Source organism: Coturnix japonica, chromosome 1, assembly GCF_001577835.2.
Source record: "Coturnix japonica isolate 7356 chromosome 1, Coturnix japonica 2.1, whole genome shotgun sequence".
Classification (NCBI taxonomy): Eukaryota; Metazoa; Chordata; class Aves; order Galliformes; family Phasianidae; genus Coturnix; species Coturnix japonica.
The window spans coordinates 110,864,868-110,884,998 of NC_029516.1; the positions used below are offsets into that span (position 1 = coordinate 110,864,868).

A 20,131-nucleotide genomic window follows, 5' to 3' on the forward strand; every position below is an offset into this window, starting at 1 on the left:
CCACTGACTTCTCTCTATTGCTGTATTCTTTGTAGTTGGTCCCTTGCTTTTTGACTTTCTGCCAATGTCTCTGATTTCTCATTGCTGTGTCTTATTCCTCTATCCTTTCCTGTGTTACATTCATTTTCTATTTAGTATGTCCTAAGTTCGTGAATGCAATGCCTTTTCCTCTTCTAAACGACAAATGGGATACAGTAATTGGAAATAGGACATGAGGAAGTGTGTTGAGAGTGAAGAATGTAATAGAAATGCCAGTGAAAAAAATGGAATACTCCATTTTCAGCACTTATTTTTTTAAATAGGGCCAGACACTAAAAACTGTGTGATAACCTTTCCATAAGCAAAATATTTCCTTTGTTCACATTTAAGCAAGCATTTCTCTTGCATTGTTTCTGCTTGAGGAAATAATAACTAGGACAAAATGAGATTTTCCTTTGAAATTTTCAGCTTCCCATTAAAAACAAAAAAGCAGAATAATGCAAGCCCTTTTGCCCAGAAATATATTTGCTCAACATTTATTGATGATACACTTTGTCTTAACAGAACCACATCAAGATGTGTATTATCAACTTGTCCTGATATTCACCCAGGTCTCAAGCCTCATTGCTTACTTCCTTTGTTGTAGTCAGCTGCAGTGATAAATCACAAGGGATGAAGTCTGGCAAGCAAACTGGCACGTAACTGGAATTTGAGAGTGGCAAACCTTCCAAACAGCTTTGCCAAGGTCCAAATTAAGCCTTTCAGTAACACCCAGGGTTTTTTTTGTGTTTAGTTCTTCTAATCAAAAGTCAACTGGAAGTAGAAGCAGAAAATTAACTTAGGAGGTAAACTCTGTGTTCTTTTATTTTCCCAAATACAGATTCAGCTCTACTAAGGCATCTGCTTGCTTTGTGTTTAACATATGTTAACATGCTCCAATTTTACAGTGATAGGTACTAAAATAACTTCAGATAATAATAACAGATAAAACCCTGGGCTTATTACTCACTTTGCTTTTCACTGGGATATCTCAGATCTTAGATAAATTTTGGGTTTTAAAAGTTGTATTTGCATAACTCTAAAGAAAGTGTGGAACATTTAATGACTGTTTCAGGGTTGCACCAAGGCATGATTGCTAAGAGACGTTGTAACAAAACTATGAAGAATAAACAGCTAAAACTTCTACACCAGCAAGAATGCAATGAGTTCCTGGAGTATACCATAGGAGAAAACGCACACATACACGCACATACTTATGCAGCATATATCTATATATATACACGTATGTATGTATGCATGTATACAGTTTTGGCAAAGCGCTACCAAATTCTTAATCTATCCAAAAAAAAAACCAAAAAAAAAAAAACCAGCCCCAAATCTATGCCAAATACATTCTTACAGAAGTATATTAGAAAAAAATAAAGGTAAAATAACTCAGATCTGAGAGCCAAAGGATACAAACGCCTTTGGAGTCAGAACCATTGATTTCAAACCAATGCCAATACAGAGAGGGTATATTTAAAATGAAATGCAGAAAGGATTAGGATCAATAAACTCTCATGCAGATAAAGCATATTCCAAATGCTGCAAGTGTCAACATTGATGTAATATTGAAGGTTTCTACTACCATTATGATGAGAGTTGGAACATGAATAATACAGACCCACAGGACATCAGAGTTCATGGATAGTAATAATACATATCTGATCATGGATTACTTGGGGGGTGTGGGGGGGTGTGGGGGGGTGGGGGAGAAGGAAAAAGAGATTTATATATTACATAGATTTCATTAAGCAAAGATACTAAGTAAAAACATTCATTTAAACATAAAAGGCAGCCTTTTCCATCTTTCTTCTTGAAGGGTCAAAAGCAGTTAGAAACAGCCAATGACATCTTTAAAGGAAGTCTTTAATATTCATTAGACAAAGGTGAAATTTTAAGTGAAAATTATTTAGCACACGAGTCATGGCTTTCTTCCTTTCTCTCACTTCATTTCTAAGTTACCTTGAATCTCTTCTGGAAGGAATTTATCAGCCCTCCAAGAGGCTAGCTGTGAAAATTTAAATCAGGAGTTAATGTTTAAAGCTACTTTCCCCGTTTCTTCAGGGATAACCCTCTTCTCTGTTCTACTTGAGATTTCAAGTGATACTATGGGGATTCATGGGCAAAGTTTATTTGAGCTAATAATACTTGTACTAACTACACAATGACATATAATGAATATACAATTTCATGCAGAGGTTTGCTTTGGTGGTTATTACAGCACTTTTCAGCACGTTCTTTCCTAGAAAACTCCTTGTAACCATAAATTATTGCAGAAAAGGAAGATAGAACCGTTCCTGGCATCCAGAGGTACTCACCAGCACAATCAAATCCATTTCCTTGGTAGCCCTGATTACATTTGCATTTGAAGGATCCCTCTGTGTTGAGGCACTCTGCGTGGAGGTTACATCTGTGTGCGGTTGTCACACATTCATTTACATCTAGGGAAAGACAGAAGTGCCTTAGTGCTCTTAGTACTCTGCTGACACTCAAGCTTCATGACAGCCTGCTTGTAGCTGTACTGTAAGCACTGGAGTTACTAGTGCTAAGATGGTCCAGAGGCCATTGGAGGCAGAAGAATTAACACTAAGAGAAAATGCTTAGTTTCAGCTCCCGTCGTACAGCTATGTTTATGCAAAGCATCCCAGTAGAGGCAAAGTGAATGCTGCTGTCTTTTGAATTAGAACAGGATTCAAACTGTAGGTTGTACACTGTATTCTGTTAACAAAATGCACCTCAAAATGTGTAGTATCAATTAAAATAATTCACCAAGTCTTCCCCACTCATTCACTCTAGAAATGAAATTGAAACTAACAATGGGCAGGCCAAGATCTTGACATCATCTCTCTACCTCTAATGTTCGAGGCATACATATGATGCTGCATGAAAAAGGTACAATTCTAGTTTCAGTAGGAAATACTATGTTTAGCTGACAAGAAGAGGTACAAACACAAAGAGTAACTGATTTTGTTCTCCTTTATCACTATTTCGCTACATCACGAACATGTTTCTGACTTCTCCCATATGAGGGAGTCAAGTCATTGCACAAACATTTGCACCATTAGCATTTTACCCACATTGTCTCATTTTTAGCAGCTGATTGGCTCCAGGCATAATGTAGGTCAAGTAAACCACCACTTTCTTGGAGTTCGTCAACTGTTGTTAGCAAACGACCATCTTTTGTACGTCATTTGCAAGGGCTTAAAGGTGACTTTGTACAAGGAGGCAATGCAATTTGCAAGTACCAGTGATCAGGTTTTTAATAAAGCCACAGAGAAAACCAAGGCAAAAACTCCAAGAGTCATAAAAACTGTTCTTAGTGACATTACTAAGGTAGAATTTCTAGACTAGGCCAATATATATGAAATAATGACAGGAAAGTTGCATTTATGTGGGAAAAAAAAAAAATGAAAGTGGAAAAGTAAATTTCATTGCCTAAATCTTACCTACACAGTCAAAATGGCCACTGATGTATTTCAGTTCATAACCAAGCTGGCACTTGCAATAGTAGCTTCCAAATGTGTTGACACACCTACGATTGAAAGAGCAGACAGCTCTGCCAGTGGAGCATTCATCAATATCTAGAGCAGGAACAGGGATGCTGGTCAGATCCAAGAGAAATTAAAATGGTCAAGCAGGAACTAGTTGGGATCTTAGAACTTTTTACACATCTAGTATGCTCTACAGCAGGAAGTTGCTCTCTCATTTCAGAGATGGAAAACAGGTGATAGAAAAGGGTGACCTAACACAAGTTGTATAGGAAGAAGGGGTATGCTATTTCTAACCACTGGATATACCTTTTTGAGTGTTATATCTTCTATCAGTATGTACCAGCATTCCTCCAAATCCATTTGGGCAAACAAGATAAATGCAAATAGACTCAATATAAGAGAATAAAAACAACTGCCTGAATAATTCAGGAACACAACCACTTATCTTCTTGATTCTATTTAATAACATATGTCAACAGCGTTCACCTTCAAGTAGCTCTTAAACAATTCAAACAAAAATTAACTTGCTTGCTGGTAATCTGAGAGCCTTACTGATTCTACAAAGCTGAATATTTCCAACTACAAATTCATTTCATTTGAAAGAGAGAAATAATGTTCTCATATAGAGTGTTTTCAGTTTAGAAATTAAGCGAAGTATCCATATGGGCTTACTCTATAGTTCCTAAAAATGAAAAAAATAGCCTCATGCTATATGACATTCAGACCTGACTTGATATTACAGCTGTACATCAAGGAGAATAGTTCATATAGTACCTGCCCTTAGATGTAACACTGCCTCTTGGATGATGCATTAATTTGTTTTTTGAAATGTTAAGCATGATATTGTTTTGGCCATTAGAGCTGAAACTCCTTTCTATATCTGACATGTCAAACTTCTCATTTAAAACATTCTTTAGTATAGAGATACCATTCAACCAGTAAGTGCTGGTAAGTAGCATCTGACATGGAGCTGCTTGGACCTCAAGACTACTCTGTTGGTAGCTTTTCTGCAGATCCGTCTCCTGGACAGACTCCCTGGATGTATGTTTCAGCTTTATCTCCCATCTTGTCTTCCAACTGTTGACCAGACTCTTTGGACAGACACTGGACCTGATTTATCACTTGACTTTGTCACTTGCCCTGTTATCAGCACTGGTCAGACAGTACCAAGTGTTAGGAAGCAATGCTGCCTTATCACTGGAGATCCCTAGGTAAAATGATGTCAAGGCTTCTGTAGAAAAATACAGAAGTTTCTATTATGGGTCACCACAATACATGAAAAAACATCCCAACATGACTCCCAAACCTTATAATGCATTATGTCAGTGGGACAGCCTCCTGTATTACATGTAGCTGTTTCAGAGAAACAGAGAATCCCTTAATGACTACAGTGTATGTCAAAACATTTAATTATTAACTGTGGATGGAACTAGCCCAAAGAATTATATTGCCAGTATTAGAAGAATTATTATTTAAAAAACATGCAAACTTTACCTCACACTGTAAATAACAAGCAGAATTAGTAAAGCTAGTGAGGAGGGTAAACACTCATTACTTCCCAAAAACTCAAGAGTTTGGAGATCCAACAGAAAAGAAGCTGAGAGTGAGCTCTTTAACCATACCAACACACGTCCTTCCATTTGGTCCCAAACGGAGTCCAGCTGATGGACAAAGACACCGTACCTCCTCTTTGACTTCCTCACATCCATACTGGCAATTTGCAGCGACACACGTCTTAGAGCCTGAAAACAGGTTTTAAAATAACAAAAAGAGCAAAAATTTAGGCTGCTAACATATACTTCATCATTAATTTAGATTTGAATGAGTGTAGAAAAATAATTAATTAGAACAACAAAATCCCACTCATCATTAGTCAAGCTGTTTATACATTAACATATTAACAATGAAACTCACGAGACAGATCTTAAATTTCTCCTTCCCTTCATTTTATTCTTTCCCTGTCTGCTCTTATTCCTTGTTTTTTCTCCATTACCTGTTCTGACTTGCTACGATCTTTTAGATACAGACAGAACTGCTCAAACTAGAAAAAAGGCTTTTTACATTTTTCATCACTTCAGCCTTTTATCATGCAGTACAGAAGAGAAACATTTTTATTTCTTAACATTTAACGTTCCTAAAATTACTTAAAAATTACTTAGTCTGATGGACTTTGAAAGCACAATTTATTTTGATCCTTTACAGAACAGATACTTGAATCTGAAGAGGCACTAGTCAGTACACAAGTCTTGTTTGTCTGGGATTGGCTAGGGAAATGATTTTGATTAGCCTTTAAACAGAAAAATGTGTTTAGACCTTGACTGAGAGAGTGTTATGAGTGGCTAGAAAAGCAGACCAAATGTACTAAGTTTATAAAGAGATTAAGTCTAATATTCTGAAAATACCCTGCATGCATTAGTACTACAATGCCAAGGAGAGAAGTAGCATTTGGAAGCATTTACTAGAATAGTTGGAGATTTATGCCAAGGTATTTTTTTCCACTACTTCACTTTTACTGCATCCAGGGAAACACAAGTTTATATAGGTTCTTTCTAACTAGAAGGCCTGGAGCAGTTGTCAAGTTATCTGAGACAAAAGCAATTGCCAGACCTTGAGTACTGGCTCATCACTTAAGTAGAAAAAGATACTAATTTTATTTCAAGATGCAACTTGTCCATTGGTAGAGGAGCAAGAAGATTCAAAATGTGTGTAACAAAGTGCATAGAAAGGCCACTGATGTGAGCAGGTGCACTTATAGATACAGCCAAATTATATTAATGCAATGCATATTCTGTTGCTGTTAATATTGTTTTTCTTAAGCTGATTTGTTTAGGCTCTGCAAATAAGTGATAAAATTGACTATATTTGAAATGGGGTTCTATTTTAGTATTGATGAAGATGTGCAAAGTAGAAGCAGGGAAGATAAAAAAACATGGACATTTGTTACTATCCATCCTATCTATCCATCCTAAATGACAATAAAGAAACTTACTAAGTATTCTTCTTCAATTGGTCATTCTCTGTTTTCTTCCTCTTTTGTTTGAAGCTTCTATTGTTGGCCAAGTTAAGACAGAATATTAGGCAAACTAATGCTATGATTCAGCACTGTACGTCCTGCAGGTTTCAGATGACTTTGTGTTAGGCACTAACCTACCCTCTACATGAAGCAGTGGTTCCCGGTGGTCAAAACCCAAACTCTTCTGATACCCTCCTACATCTGGTTCCACAGTACTTGGCATGGTCCCCCAGCTAAGGCCGAACACTCAGACTAGGTGGACTTCCTCTTGTTGAGATTAACATCATGGAGAATTTGATTTAAAAGAAGCAACATTTACTCAAAACATCTGCCTGAATAAAATGATAATTAGGTAAATAAGCGAGTTGAGTAGTGAGTTAAACCAGCATTTCATAAGAGCACAAGCTTAAGTTGGCATCAAGTGAGATAGGAGTCAAGTAGAACTAATCAAGAACAACTTCTGCTTGAATAAACAGTTAATTATTCCGTTAATATATTCCAATATTCATAGTTTCTGCTTTAAAAGTATACAAAATCTCTTTGAAAGTGGAAGGTGACGGATTAAATTAAAGCAGCTCAGGATGGATGAACACACAAGTCTTGGTCTCCCAAATTACAGTCATGAAGACTTCTCATCCATTGAAAAAACACTTTTTTCACCTGAAATTTAGTTTCATTCTGCATCAGTATCTGCCAGAGTTTGGAAAATAATGTTTATGTGCCAAAGAGAAATACAAGCTTCTGGGCTTACAGCTATTCAGGCAGTTTTTTCATATGTATTCTGAACTGGCCACTATTGGTGAGAAATTCAGTGTTTTGTAAGGGACAGCGCAACTCTGATTTCTGTGCAAATCTGGCACAAACACAGTTTCCTAAATCAGGAAACCCATCCAGAACTAAGACTTAAAACGAATCCAGCAAGAATGCCTAGTTACAGTCTGGATCTAGTTTTCTGACTTGGTTCACTCAAGTGGCTGCACAGAGCATTCAGCCCAGCAGACTCTAAAATGGCCTGTCCCCATGCTACCTTGAGTTCTGTGAAATTCAAAGCAAAACTATCTGTATGAAGTGGTTTTACTAGGGGGAAAAAAAAAAAGTATTTTTCAGAAACAAAACACTACCATTGAAAAATAAGAAGTCTGAAAATCAGTCTGGCTGAGAAAGCAGAATACTCTCTTATCCACAAAGAAAATAGGCAGAAGCACAGTTCAGATAAGACTTAGCACAGCAGACAAATGTTAGCAAGATGCCAGCAGCAACTGTGGGAAGCACATCAGCACTCACAGAAAATACATTAGTCAGGGTGTGCAGAAATTTAGTAATGGCATGAAGTTCAGCACAGTCAACTATACTCAGTATTGACGCACTGCTTGGAAAGCTTCATCTGTTCAGCAGATGAAACAGCAGGGCTGTGCATCAAGCTTATATAATGTCTTTCATTTGAGGTAGCACTACCAAATATTTTTACTTCTAAAAGAACAAAAATTCCTCTGAACCCCAGAAATACAGTTATGACCTAATTTATTTGGTCAAACTGAAAGCTTCTGTCAGCTGCTTACATTACTAAAATTGCTGAGGCAAAAATCCTATCCTAAATGAGCTAAACTCTTCTATCACAAAATGAAATGTTGCTGGGATCAAATATGATTAGGTGATCTTGGTGTGCCTACCGTGTCAGCTCTGTCACTTACTTGCACACGTGCCATCTGGCATGAGCATGTACCCATTGAGACAATAGCACTTGTAGCTGCCATGTGTATTCATGCATCTGTGTTCGCAGGGACGTGGTTTCAGTCCACATTCATTCAGATCTGCAGAAGTCATTGAAATGAAGTGAGTGCTGAGTACATACAAGTATACAGTAATACATATATGCTGACAATACTGCTTAATGCCTTTAATTCCCCACAGTAAAAGAGCCTAGAGAATGAGCCAGACCCTTGCAAGATGAGAATGTAGCGAACCATCTGGCTGGAAGAATGCTTGGAAAACTATCACATATAGACTTCTACACATACACTTCTACACCTGAAAAACTAATGTAAACTCTGGCCACGTCTGGTCAGCTCATTAGAAAGAGGTGAAAGGGTCAGGAGAGAATGCAGTTGCTATATTTCCTGGGAGTTATTCTTTCAGGCTTCTCAAATTCTAGTTGGAGATTTCAGCTCTCCAGATGACCTCTGTACTAGAAAGGCTAAAACATTAGACTAAGAACTGCAAATCAGCTTCAGATAAAGTGAAACAAAGAAGTTTCACGAGTTCCATGCTGGCAACAGGGTTTTCAGGGCAGGGATGTATAGTCAAGATGGAACACAGTATATGTAAAGAAACACGTGATGTGAAGAATAACAGTACAAGAAAACTCAGTTTCTCAAAACCCAGAGAATAAAAGCATCCCGACACCTTTTCACAATGTGCGATTTAAGACCCTGCAAGAAGCTAAGCTGATTTCAAACTCCCATGGTTATCTTCCACAGGGAGAAAAACAGAATCCCAACAAGTTCAATTTATGTGGTACCAGCAGCACTGCTGTGAATGCTACTTGTCCTACAACAAAGGAACAAAATCTGTGCTTGTGACTTCTGCGAATTGACAACTTTGTCTCTAATATTTTGGCACATGGTTTGCAACCAGGCAGAAATTATTAACAGAATACATCAGCATATACAGCCCATTCAACTGGCACTTAATGCCACAAATGACCAACAGTGTAACTAGCAGAGATGCTACACTCCAAGCACTGAGCTTGTGCAGTTCCAGTTCTAATAGGAGAAGCAGCTGTTCACAACCATCTGTGCACCCTGTAGATCAGAGAAAAAGAACTCCAGAACACTCATAAACTTTGTGGTACCTATATATGCAGAGAACTATTTGTTACAGCTTAGTTCACTTTCCTAAACATTTCCTGGCCATGAAGATAGGACAGCCCAGGGAGCTAACAGGCAATTTGCATGTGTAGGTCTATACATTACTTCCACGAAGCTTCAGACTCTGAACCTACTGCAAGTGCAGCAGTACTGCAAGCACAGTTGACACAATAGAAGGGAGGAGACACCATCCAGAGGGACCTGGACATGCTTGAGAAATAAGCACACAACAATCTGACGACCAAGTGCAAGGTGGTGTACCTGGGTTGAGGCAATCCCCAATAGGAGTACAGACTGAGACAAGAACCCAGTGAGAGCAGCCTTGCAGAGAAGGACTTGGGGGTCCTGATAGATGAAAAGCAGGATGTGAGCCAGCAACATGCTCTTGCAGGCTGGAAGGCCAACAGCATCCTGGACTGCAACAAAAGATGGGTGCCAACAGGGAGCAGGAGGGGATTGTACCTCTCTGCTTTGCCACTGTGAGGCCCTATCTGCAGCCTGCAGGAGATTCAGGCTGAGGATTCACAGTCCTGCTTGCTGAAGGAGACTTAGAGCTTGCATCTTGCATGTCTAGCATCACCCATAAGAGCCTCAAACTACTCTAAAGTCTTCTATGCAAAATAAGAAAAGGTCTCATTTTAAAAGTTTGGAAAGTGACAACCCCTATTAAAAGAAAAGAGGACAGAAAATCACCAGTCTGCTTTCTGGGGTAATATCTCCATGTGCACAAACCTTGACTACAGGTTTTTCCTGTAAATCCAGGGAAACATTTGCATTTGTTTGGTCCCATGCATTCGCCATACTTGCAGCCCTGTCCACAGATAGCTGAGGGGATCAGGCAGAGAAAGGAGAGAAAAAGAGGAAGTTAGAAACATTCTAATTGAGAACTCCTCCCCTGTTTAATTGCCCACAAATTTATTATGGAAATTCAACCTCCTCCAGATCTCTCCCTCTAGTTTAGACACCACAGCTACCAATCAGTGCTTTATTTCAGTTGGAGAACAGGGATGCCGGCTCAGCTTACATAAGTGAGTAATTTTCCCAGTCTGTAAATACCTGGAAAAGAAGGGGCTCCTTTTAGCACCCTCCCCAACGCTCCTTTCTGCCATACATCTGACGCACATTTAGTTTTATACTCTGCCCTTTTTCCCTATTTCCTATTTTGGAAAGCCAGCTGTGGGAAGCAGCTAGCCAGCATCTCCATTTACTACATCTGGATGCTGAAGCAGGCAAGTGACAGAAGCAGTCTCCTGCCATCAGAAAATCAGTCAGATGACCCTAGGGTGACTCTTGGATCTCCTCACTTACATCTGAGAACCATCCCACAGTGGAACATCCAGAGCACATCTGTCAAATGATCAAACACCTGTCCTTACCACACATCCCAATATTTACAATTTCATCAAGTTTATACGAGAGGGCTGGGCTTACTCTGGAGCCTTGCACCAAGGCCATGCACTTCTGAAGATAAAGGGCATCAATTGATTTTACACATCCATATGTAGCACCAGAAGATGTTGCATGTTTAGCATTTATTTGACAGCTGTAACAGCATAGGCACTGTCTGCTTCCAGTCTCAGCCTGAGTATGCAGGAAGTTAGAACAGATGGTCCCTTCTGGACTTAAGAATTTGTGAATCTGCATCTTATTGCATGGTGCCATTTACCTACAGCTCTGCAATTTTATTTCTTTATTTTTCTTTCTTTAAGGACATGATAGGCTCTCAAACACGTTTTCTTCACTCTCCCCAAAAAAGAAGATATTTCAATCCCACACAAGCTTTCCTTCTCAGACTTCTGGGAGCCTCACATGAAACCCCTTTATTAGTACCAAGTACACAGCCACAGAGAAGAAACAAGCATAAAGTGCTCATATTACCTTCACAGTGGCCCTTGTTGTTCTTTTTCCAGCCATAACAGCAATCCAGCCTAGAACCGTAGCGACACAGCCCCGGTTGGCTCACAGTCACCAGCTGCCCACGAGCTCTTGAGCTGCATGAGGAAGGATAAAGACATGCTCCAGCAGGCAAATACACTTTAGTCCCTTCTGCCCTACAGTCCTCCATGCATTTCCCTCATGTTTTATCCACTGTCAGGCATTTTCATCTCACCGAACCTAGGAACATTTAATAGCGTTTCTTGACAAGATTGTGAAATTGCATTCAGTTGGAAAAAGGGGTAAAGAGAGCGTCTCACCTACAATAAATCAGCTGCACAACATCAATCTCTTCTAATGAGAAACATGGCAAAGGCAAACAAAAATAGACCCAGATCCCTTTCTAGAATGAGTCTTTTTCAATCTCAGTGAAGTCAGCAGGGCTATTCCAGCTTGCATCAGGATGCTGTTTTGCTTTGGATTATGAACCACTGAATCTGCAGCAAAGCACCTTCCCAAACATCCAGTCAGCTCCATAAATTCACTGCCCTGAAGGTTCACAGCCAATGCAAATGTGTGCCTTGATTACAGAAGTGCAGAGAGTCCTGCGTGCTCTGGCTGCACACAACTCCCTGGCCATACAGCCATTTTAGTCTCTCAGTACTTCAGTGTGGTTCAAAGTTACTCTGCAGATCAAGTGCTGCGATGTTAGCTGTCAAAATTATAAGTCTGATGGAAATCTGCACCAGCCTAAGTCTTCTAGGCTTAGTCCATGCTGCAAGGGGTGCAGTGACCCTGGTTTTCTTCACTTCCCAGCTGCTGATGCTTAACTTGTCTATACCACATGCATGTCTCCCTTTGAAAATTCCCTTCTTTAACCCAAATCCTCTACCTATGTTGCTTTTTCCAGGCAATAACTCAAAACATACTTTCTTCAGATAGTCCAAAGTGCTGTTTCTGACTCAGAAAATACCTTATCTGTGAGGGTTTCGTATCAAGTGGTTTGGGGGTGCTGAGAGGGCAATATATAGCAATAGCAAGTCCCACAGTTAACAAAAAATCAACAAGTCAGGAATTTTTGCTTTTTTTTTTTTTCCAGCTTAATGCACATTAATGGTATTGCTGGTGATAACACCTGTCAGTAGAACTTCACACACATTCTCCTGAACTTATCTGTATGGGTTGCACTCTCACTAAAAGAGTTACTGCAAACATCATTAATGCAAACTATTAAAAATAGTGAATATATACACACACTTGAAGCCACACAGCTTTTGCCACCAGCCCCATAGTTAAATGGCTGCATGTACCTCATTTTGAGGCAGGAGAAAAGGCGTACGTTGGAAGAGCTACAACTCCTGTACAGATGTCTATTAGAAATCAGCACTCTACCTCTAGATATATTGGCAGTAAAAGAATCTTCTTTCCTTTTATTCATCCAAATGCTGCTGGCTTACATCACCTATGAGTATGCAAGTTAACTATCATGTTCTGCTTATAGGCTAGAAAGCTCCCCTGAACTTATCTGTAATAGTAAAAGTGTTCTGCTTTCATTCCCAAGCCACCTCTGAATTCAACTGGATAGTGCTTTGACTCCTCTGGAAGGTTAAACTGCCTGAAGCTTGGAGGAAATTGGATCTTATTACTTTCCAGAAGATGCTCATTTCCACGGGAAGACAGACTCACTCAGGAACTTTATTTAATAACTCAGCTCAGGATCAGATGAATTAAAATGCCTTTACAAAGTATACAGCATCCACGGAATGTCAGTACAAACTTTAGTTAAAACTGGGAGATCTTCCATAATACTGCAAATAAAATGAACATCACTTTGACTTTTCCAGACATCGTTGGGAGCAGAAATACAAACCAGAGATGTCTGATCCCTTCCTAAACGATATTTCTGTACAATTTCATAAGGAGCGCAGAGAGGTCTAAATGAGAGCTGTGCTTGGCACTGACCACATGGCGTGAGAACAATGCCTGGACTTGAATAATTTGCAGCTTAAATATGAGACTGAAGACCAATTGTGCAGATCATCTGGCAAAATCAGTCTCCACATCTCTGCTAAATTACTCTGTCCTCAGACTCAGTAACTTACAGCACTGTGGCAATAGGTAGCAAGTGACAAACTGAGCCATACAGAGGGCCAAACTGGTATTATGGTGCTGTGACTTTGCTGACACTAGTAAGATGACATCTAGCAAAGTATATTCAAATTGGATTATAAGAACTTTTATAGTTACAGCCTCATTAGTTGAGGTGACAAAAAAGAGATGGTCATTTTATCTAGCAGTAGATCACTGTGAGCCACTAGCACAGCCATAAGAAAAGAGATGGGAATCTTAGGTATATCAGCTGATGTTGCAGTAACGATAGGAAAGTTTAACTGCTGCTGTATCAGGTTATATTATGCATAGTTCTTTACATTCATGTTCAAGAAAAGTGAACTACACATGGTGTGCATGGTGATAATAGCTACAAAGAATGAAAGCTTCAGAGGGGATAAGAAGAACTTGGCCAAAAGCTTAGACAGAATCTGACAGCTTCCTTCAAAGCACTGAGCATTGCATCCCTGGAGGTGTTCAAGAAACACATAGATATGGCACTGAGGGACATGGTTAATGGGGATGCATTGGGGATGGACTTCATGACCTTGGAGGTCTTTTCCAACCGTAATGATTCTGTGATTCTATGTTCAGAAAGTTCACTTGCTCCGTGGACCAAGTGGCTAACAAGAACTTTGATCTGGTAACAGTGGACAAGGAGAAGGCTGAGGTACTCAGTAACATTTTTGCCTCAGTCTTCGCTTGCAAATAGGGTTGTGAAGGAACAGGCTGCCTAGAGAGGTGGTGGATACCTGGTCCCTGCAGACCAGGCCTTCAAGGCCAGGCTGGATGGGGCTCTGAGCACCCTGATCCAGCTCTAGATAGCCTTCTTCACTGCAGAGAGTTGGACCAGATGACCTTTGGAGGTCCATTCTAACACAAACCATTCCATGATGCTGTGATTCTAACTTCAGTTGATATGGGTTAGTTGATACAGTAGGACTAATATCCTCAATATTGTGGTGAGACACAGGAATGGGTTGCCCAGAGAGGCAATTAAAGGCCAGGCTGGATGGGGCTTTGAGCAACCTGTTCTAGTGGGAGGTGTCCCTGACTATAGCAGGGGGTTGGAACCGAGTGATCTTCAAGGCCCCTTCCAACCCAAACCATTCTAGGATTCTATGATAGTAACTGGGCTAATAGCTGTGTTGGACTGTAATTCCCATTAGCAGCGATTATAATAATAATGATTGAAGTAAATGGAAATAAAACTCTCAAAAATGGAAAAGGTTTCTGACCAGCATTCATGAGTGATCTATTCCCCGTCTGAACAAAACTATATGGCAGTTGCAAATGACAAGAGAGCAAGTCTTTTAAAGACTGATACAACAGTCAGTTGTTGTTTGAGCTAAAATAGAGTTGTTTGTTTTCAGCTATTATTAATCTCCTGTCTATTTTTAATATTGTGGAGAGGAACACTTATGAGCTTTTATTTACTTATTTATTTTGCTTCGAGACATCTGCTGAATAGATTTAGTGCACTATTTCCACAAGATCTCTACAGGATACCTTTTTCCAGCTCCTGCACACACAATAGCTGCCCACTGTTGAGGGGAAAAAAAAGTCTGTTATATTATTAGCAGCTTCCAGTTAACTATAATGACAGGATATTACCCATTTATTTTTTTCTTCGAAAAGATTCTGAATATTGTCACTAGCAAACAACTAGCACCAAACCTAACAATTTGACCACTAAGATTATTCAGGACCAAAAGATGTTACCTTTTAATGGCTACCTTTGAAATCCCTTTAGTCAGTTTCAGGCACTCCACATGACAGTTCTGCTTTATTGGGAGTCTCTCCCAAAATGTATAAAAAAAGCTCAGCTTGGGCTCACAGAAGTTCCTGTAAGTCTTCATGTGATCACCACATTCCTTAAAGGAAGCGCTCAAAGCAGGGAAGTTAATACTCCAGATGTGAAAGGCACACCCTTCTAAGATACAGAAATGAGCATAATTAATTCTTTTCTTTCCCCAATCTGATTCTAATTTCTACTATTTCCTGTTCCTTCTTCCTAGCTATTCAGAGTGAATATGATTCCTTTGTTCTCTTATATTAGAATCTCTTGTCATCCAAGACTTCTATCAAGATGTTTCAAATGCTCCCTCTTTCCCTTCCCCCCCAGTACAAAAAGGGGAATCATAATCTTAGTAGAAGATGGAGGTATCTGCCCAGGGAGGTAGTGGGGTTTCCTTCTCTGGAGATACTCAAGATCTGATGCTTTTTCTTTTGTGATCTACTGTAAGGAACAAGCTCTAGCATGGATTTGGACTTGATGATCTCCAAAAGTCCCTTCCAGCTCCTTCAGCTCTGTGATACCATGATAACACAACATCATGGTGGCCAAAACAGGCTGTGAAGCAAACTTATGCAGGGTTTTCTATAGGATTTTCCAACTCAGTGTGAAAAGGTTATGTTTTCTTACAACAGAAGACACAGCATTTGTCTTCCAGTATGTATGAAATGTAAACACACAACATCTCAAGAAATAATCAACGTGAACATTGAAGTGTTTTCACCTTAAGGAGTAAAAGTACTTTCTTCAAAATTAGGTCTGGAATTCCTGAAGAGAGGATAACATACTGGCACCAAAGATGCTAGAACAGCACATTTACACTTGTAATCACAAACAAACCAACTGACAGCCTTGACAATAAGCAATGAAGCCACACAGCATCTTGAAGACTGTTGATGTCAATCTTCCTCTTATTGGCTGCTCATTTGCTGTTGTATTTGTGGGTTTTTATTAGGTTTATCTACATTGCAAGGTGAAATTCTGTAACAGCTTCATCAGGAGTACAGAGTTTTATTTATCCTTTCTCACTGCATCACAGAACCACAGCAAATCCCGAGTTGGAAGGGACCCACGAGGACCACTGAGTCCAACCCCTGGCTCCATAAAGCACCACCCAAAACCAAACCCGATGTCTGAGAGCCGCTGTCCAGACGCACCTTGAACTCCAGCAACTGGGGCTGTGCCCACAGCCCTGTGCAGCCCAATGCCCACTGCCCTCTGATGCAGACCCTCTCCCTGACCCCCAGCTGCTGCTCCCCTGGCACAGCCCCATGCCGAAATGCCATTCTATTTCTGGCTCGTACCTCTCTCTGCTGTATATACCAAACACCTGCTCTGTCAGGTTTACGAGGTACCTACTTACACCAGCAAAGTAAAGGCATGAACAGCTCACACCTTTCTACGCTTGGTATAATTGTCATCATCCTCAGGAGTGTCTTCAAACTATCGCTTCTCCCGAAGGAAGAGACACAGCTTTGGTGTCACCGTGTCTTCAACCCTCCCGCATCCCCCGATCCGACCCCCTCGGGGACGCTAGATCCCGGCAGCTCCTGCCGAGCCTCTCCCGGCTCCGCTTCCCGCACCGCCCGTCCGTCCGTCCCCGCTCACCTGCCCGCGGCGACCAGCGCGGCGGCGAGGAAGGAGGCGAGCAGGGAGCCCCAGGGCGCCGGCACCATGGCCCGCCCGCGGCCGGTGGGGCGGCAGACACGGCGAGCACAGGCTCTGCTAGCGGTAAGACGACGGGCAGCGAGCCGGAGCTCATCAACCTGGCGTGGAGGGGCGGACCCGTCTCCGCTTTGGCGCGGCCCACACGGCCCGGGACGGGGCGGGCGGCGACCCCCGGGCGGGGCGAGAGGAACCGGGGGAAGGAGGAGGATGCGGGGGGGACCCGAAGCGAGCGCGGTGGTTAAATCCTCCCAGCGCGTGTGTTCCCAGTCGTGCCAAGGAAGGTTCAGTTTGGATATCGGTATTTTATTCTTGGAAAGAGTGGTGAGGCAGCAGCACAGGCTGCCCAAGGAAGTGGTGAGGTCACCATCCCTGGAGGGGTTCAAGAAATGAGTAGATGTGGCACTGAGGGACATAGTGATGGGTTGGTAGTTGGACTAGATGATCCTGGAGGTATTTTCCAACCTAAAGGAACAGTTCAGACAATGGGAAAAACCTGAGTTTCTCATCATAGTTCATCCAAATGTACTAGTGAAGTTCAGACTTGAGTTCATTGATTTACTTGTTTACTTTAACTTCAACAGTTGGGGATTGTATAAGAGAACTGGGAATACATTCTGCACGCTTTTCAGTGCTAGTGGAACTGGTAAAACAGCTGTCCAAGACAGAAGTGAGATGAGCCTTCAGTCCTTTTGGGGAATAATATTCAATAGTGACTTTTAATTTAATAGAAAACAACTCCAGGTAAGAGAACCCCAGGCACGTGTGCTGTCGGCAGTTTTGAAAGTGCTTGTGGACGTCAGGACATTTTATCTTGCCCTTGGGTGCAACATTAACCCCATTAGAGCAGAACACTGATAAACTCTCAGACAAGGTGGAACAAGTTTAATGCATTTGTGATTTATCACTCCACCTTCTTCCCAGCTAATGCTGCCAGTGTTGACCTTCCACACTGCCAACACCTATGTGCCTTTAATGCCTCGTGTATAGAAACAGAGAAATTAAGTTAGGAAGTGATAAGAAGGCTCCACCTAGACTTTCTTTCTTTTTACTTTTTTTTTTTTTTTTTTTTTTCAAATTCATAAACAAAACAGAAACACTCAATGTAATTTCCTAATATTGCAGATACTTTTTCCTTCCTCTCAGTATAAAAATTATTGTCCTGGCAGAAGAGAAAGAAGAAAAATCAGCAGTCTTAAGAGATTGTGACAGCAAATTAAGCTGAATAAATAACAGACAATCTCAGAAACACAGGGTTTGGAAGGGACCTCTAGAGATCAAGTCCAGCCCCCCTGCCAAAGCAGGTTCCCTACACCACGTCACACAGGTAGGTGTCCAGGCGGGTCTTGAATATCTCCAGAGAAGGAAACTCCACAACCCCCATGGGCAGCCTGTTCCAGTGCTCCGTCACCCTCACCATAAAGAAGTTCTTGCACACATCCGTGCGGAACTTCCTATGCTCCACTCCACAAAACGCCCAACCTATGCTTTGGATATACTGCTAAGAGAAGATAGCGAAGAACTTATTCAGCTGGGAAAGAAGTGTTTGAAGTTTTTGTTTTTTCTCAGTGCTGCTGTTATGTACCTGTGAGTCTGTATTTATTTTATACTCACAGTTTTCATTGAAAGAACCTATCATTCCCCTCTGTACAAAAGAATAGAAAAAGTACGAAGCAAAGTTTGTGGCAATGCTCTCCCTTTCTGGGCTGCTCCCAAAGGTCACCATGGTCTCTTTTCCATGGTCTGTCAGCCCTGGTGGTCCCTGCTAAGCAATGAATAATATTTCACTTGAATGCCCACTGGAATGGGAATAGACCTGATTCTCCATCCACTCCCAATGATTTACCAGGGAGTCATTTACTGGGGCTGTAATCACTCCTGTCTGCTGGGTGAGAAGGGTAATAGGAAGTTTTTGGAGCATCCACCTGGTAGTTCACTTGACAGTCATGTAAAATGATGGCCTTTGCTCCAACCCCTCTGCCGCTGGCAGGGCTACTAACCTCTATAACTAATACTAGACTAGGCTGCCCACAGCCCCATCCAACCTGACCTCAAACACCTCCATGGGGCATCCACAACCTCTCTGGGCAGCCTGTGCCAGCACCTCACCACCCTCTCTGTAAAGAACTTACCCCTGACATCTAGCCTAAACCTTTCCTTCTTCAACTTAAAACCATTTCCCCTTGTCCTGCTATTATCTACACTTTCAAAGAGTTGGTTCCCCTCCTGTTTGTACTTTTTAGGTTCTGGATGGCTGCAGTGAGGTCACTCCACAGCCTTCTCTTCTCCAGACTGAACAAGCCCAGCACACTCAGCCTGTCTTCACAGGGGAAGTGTGCCAACCCTCTAAAAATCAGCCCTCTATTATCATTTTTCTGGATAACAGTCCCTGCTAAATTGTATTGAGCTGGCAGAGGACAAAAAAAAAAGAAAAAGGTCAGAATCTGCAGAAAAATGCTTAGATTTTTCCTTCTTTTCCTACCTGCTAATTCCCTTGCGACAGTTACTGAGGATGTGCTGTTTACACCTATAACTTGCATTCAGGAAAGGGGTGGGAGTCTCTGTGGTGTGCTGGAGTGCACAAAGTCTGTGTAATGGTGCGACTCCATGTGAACCACGCTTTATTAGGATTTTTCCTCTGGAGTAGAAAACCTTGTACTCCTAGGGATGGAAGGATGGGGTGGGAGATGGCTTATTGAAACTGCAAGAGAATAGAGATTTCCCATGCTTCAAGTATCCTTACCAATAGGATTAAACTCTGAACTCCAAAGAGTGCTGCAAGTGTCAAGTAAAGAACCTAACAACGAGTACTGATACATAATGTCCCCCATGTGAGTTCTTGTTTCCCACCTGGCCTATTTTACTTGATTCCTATGCAATACATGCATACATCAGGGATTGCCATTTCCAGCAGCATGGTGAATGAATGTAATAAGAGATCACCATGTGGTTTTTACTGAGGATTTTTACAAGTACAGATTCCTAACTTTTGACGTGGTTTTCTTTAGTTTTAGGCCTCCGGCCAAAAAGATTTTGGCAATTTTCTCATATCATTTCTCTACATATTAAAGTGCAAGTCTTTCACTGCTTGACTGTATCAGCCTGCGACAAAATAATTCTATCTCTGTTGATCCTCTCAGATATAATGTTTTCCATATGGTAGCACAGTAATGTGGTACTCTACGGGAATTTATCAGATTAGTTTTTCTGACTGAATAATGGTTATTTTTTCAGTTTTCCAGCAGTACTATAAAAACAAAAAAGGAAGAAAATCTTATGTAACACCTACCTTCAT

At 41.0% G+C, this 20,131-nt stretch overlaps 1 protein-coding gene across 3 annotated transcripts in view; it reads right to left on the reverse strand.

Annotated features, from left to right (window-relative positions):
- Window positions 1–16,954, reverse strand: part of EGFL6 (EGF like domain multiple 6) — a 35,793-nt gene extending 18,839 nt beyond the window's left edge. The window contains exons 1-7 of one of the 3 annotated variants that reach the window (XM_015848189.2): window positions 16,780–16,954; window positions 11,271–11,383; window positions 10,125–10,217; window positions 8,217–8,336; window positions 5,135–5,254; window positions 3,468–3,602; window positions 2,340–2,462 (exon numbers count right to left, since the gene is read on the reverse strand). In XM_015848189.2, coding sequence (XP_015703675.1) covers window positions 2,340–2,462; window positions 3,468–3,602; window positions 5,135–5,254; window positions 8,217–8,336; window positions 10,125–10,217; window positions 11,271–11,383; window positions 16,780–16,847 — 772 coding nt within the window. In that variant the 5' untranslated portion in view covers window positions 16,848–16,954. The remainder of the gene's footprint in view (window positions 1–2,339; window positions 2,463–3,467; window positions 3,603–5,134; window positions 5,255–8,216; window positions 8,337–10,124; window positions 10,218–11,270; window positions 11,384–16,779) is intronic. The other 2 variants (XM_032441246.1, XM_032441245.1) reach the window with 2 other exon arrangements.
- Between the last annotated feature and the right edge of the window lie 3,177 nt (window positions 16,955–20,131).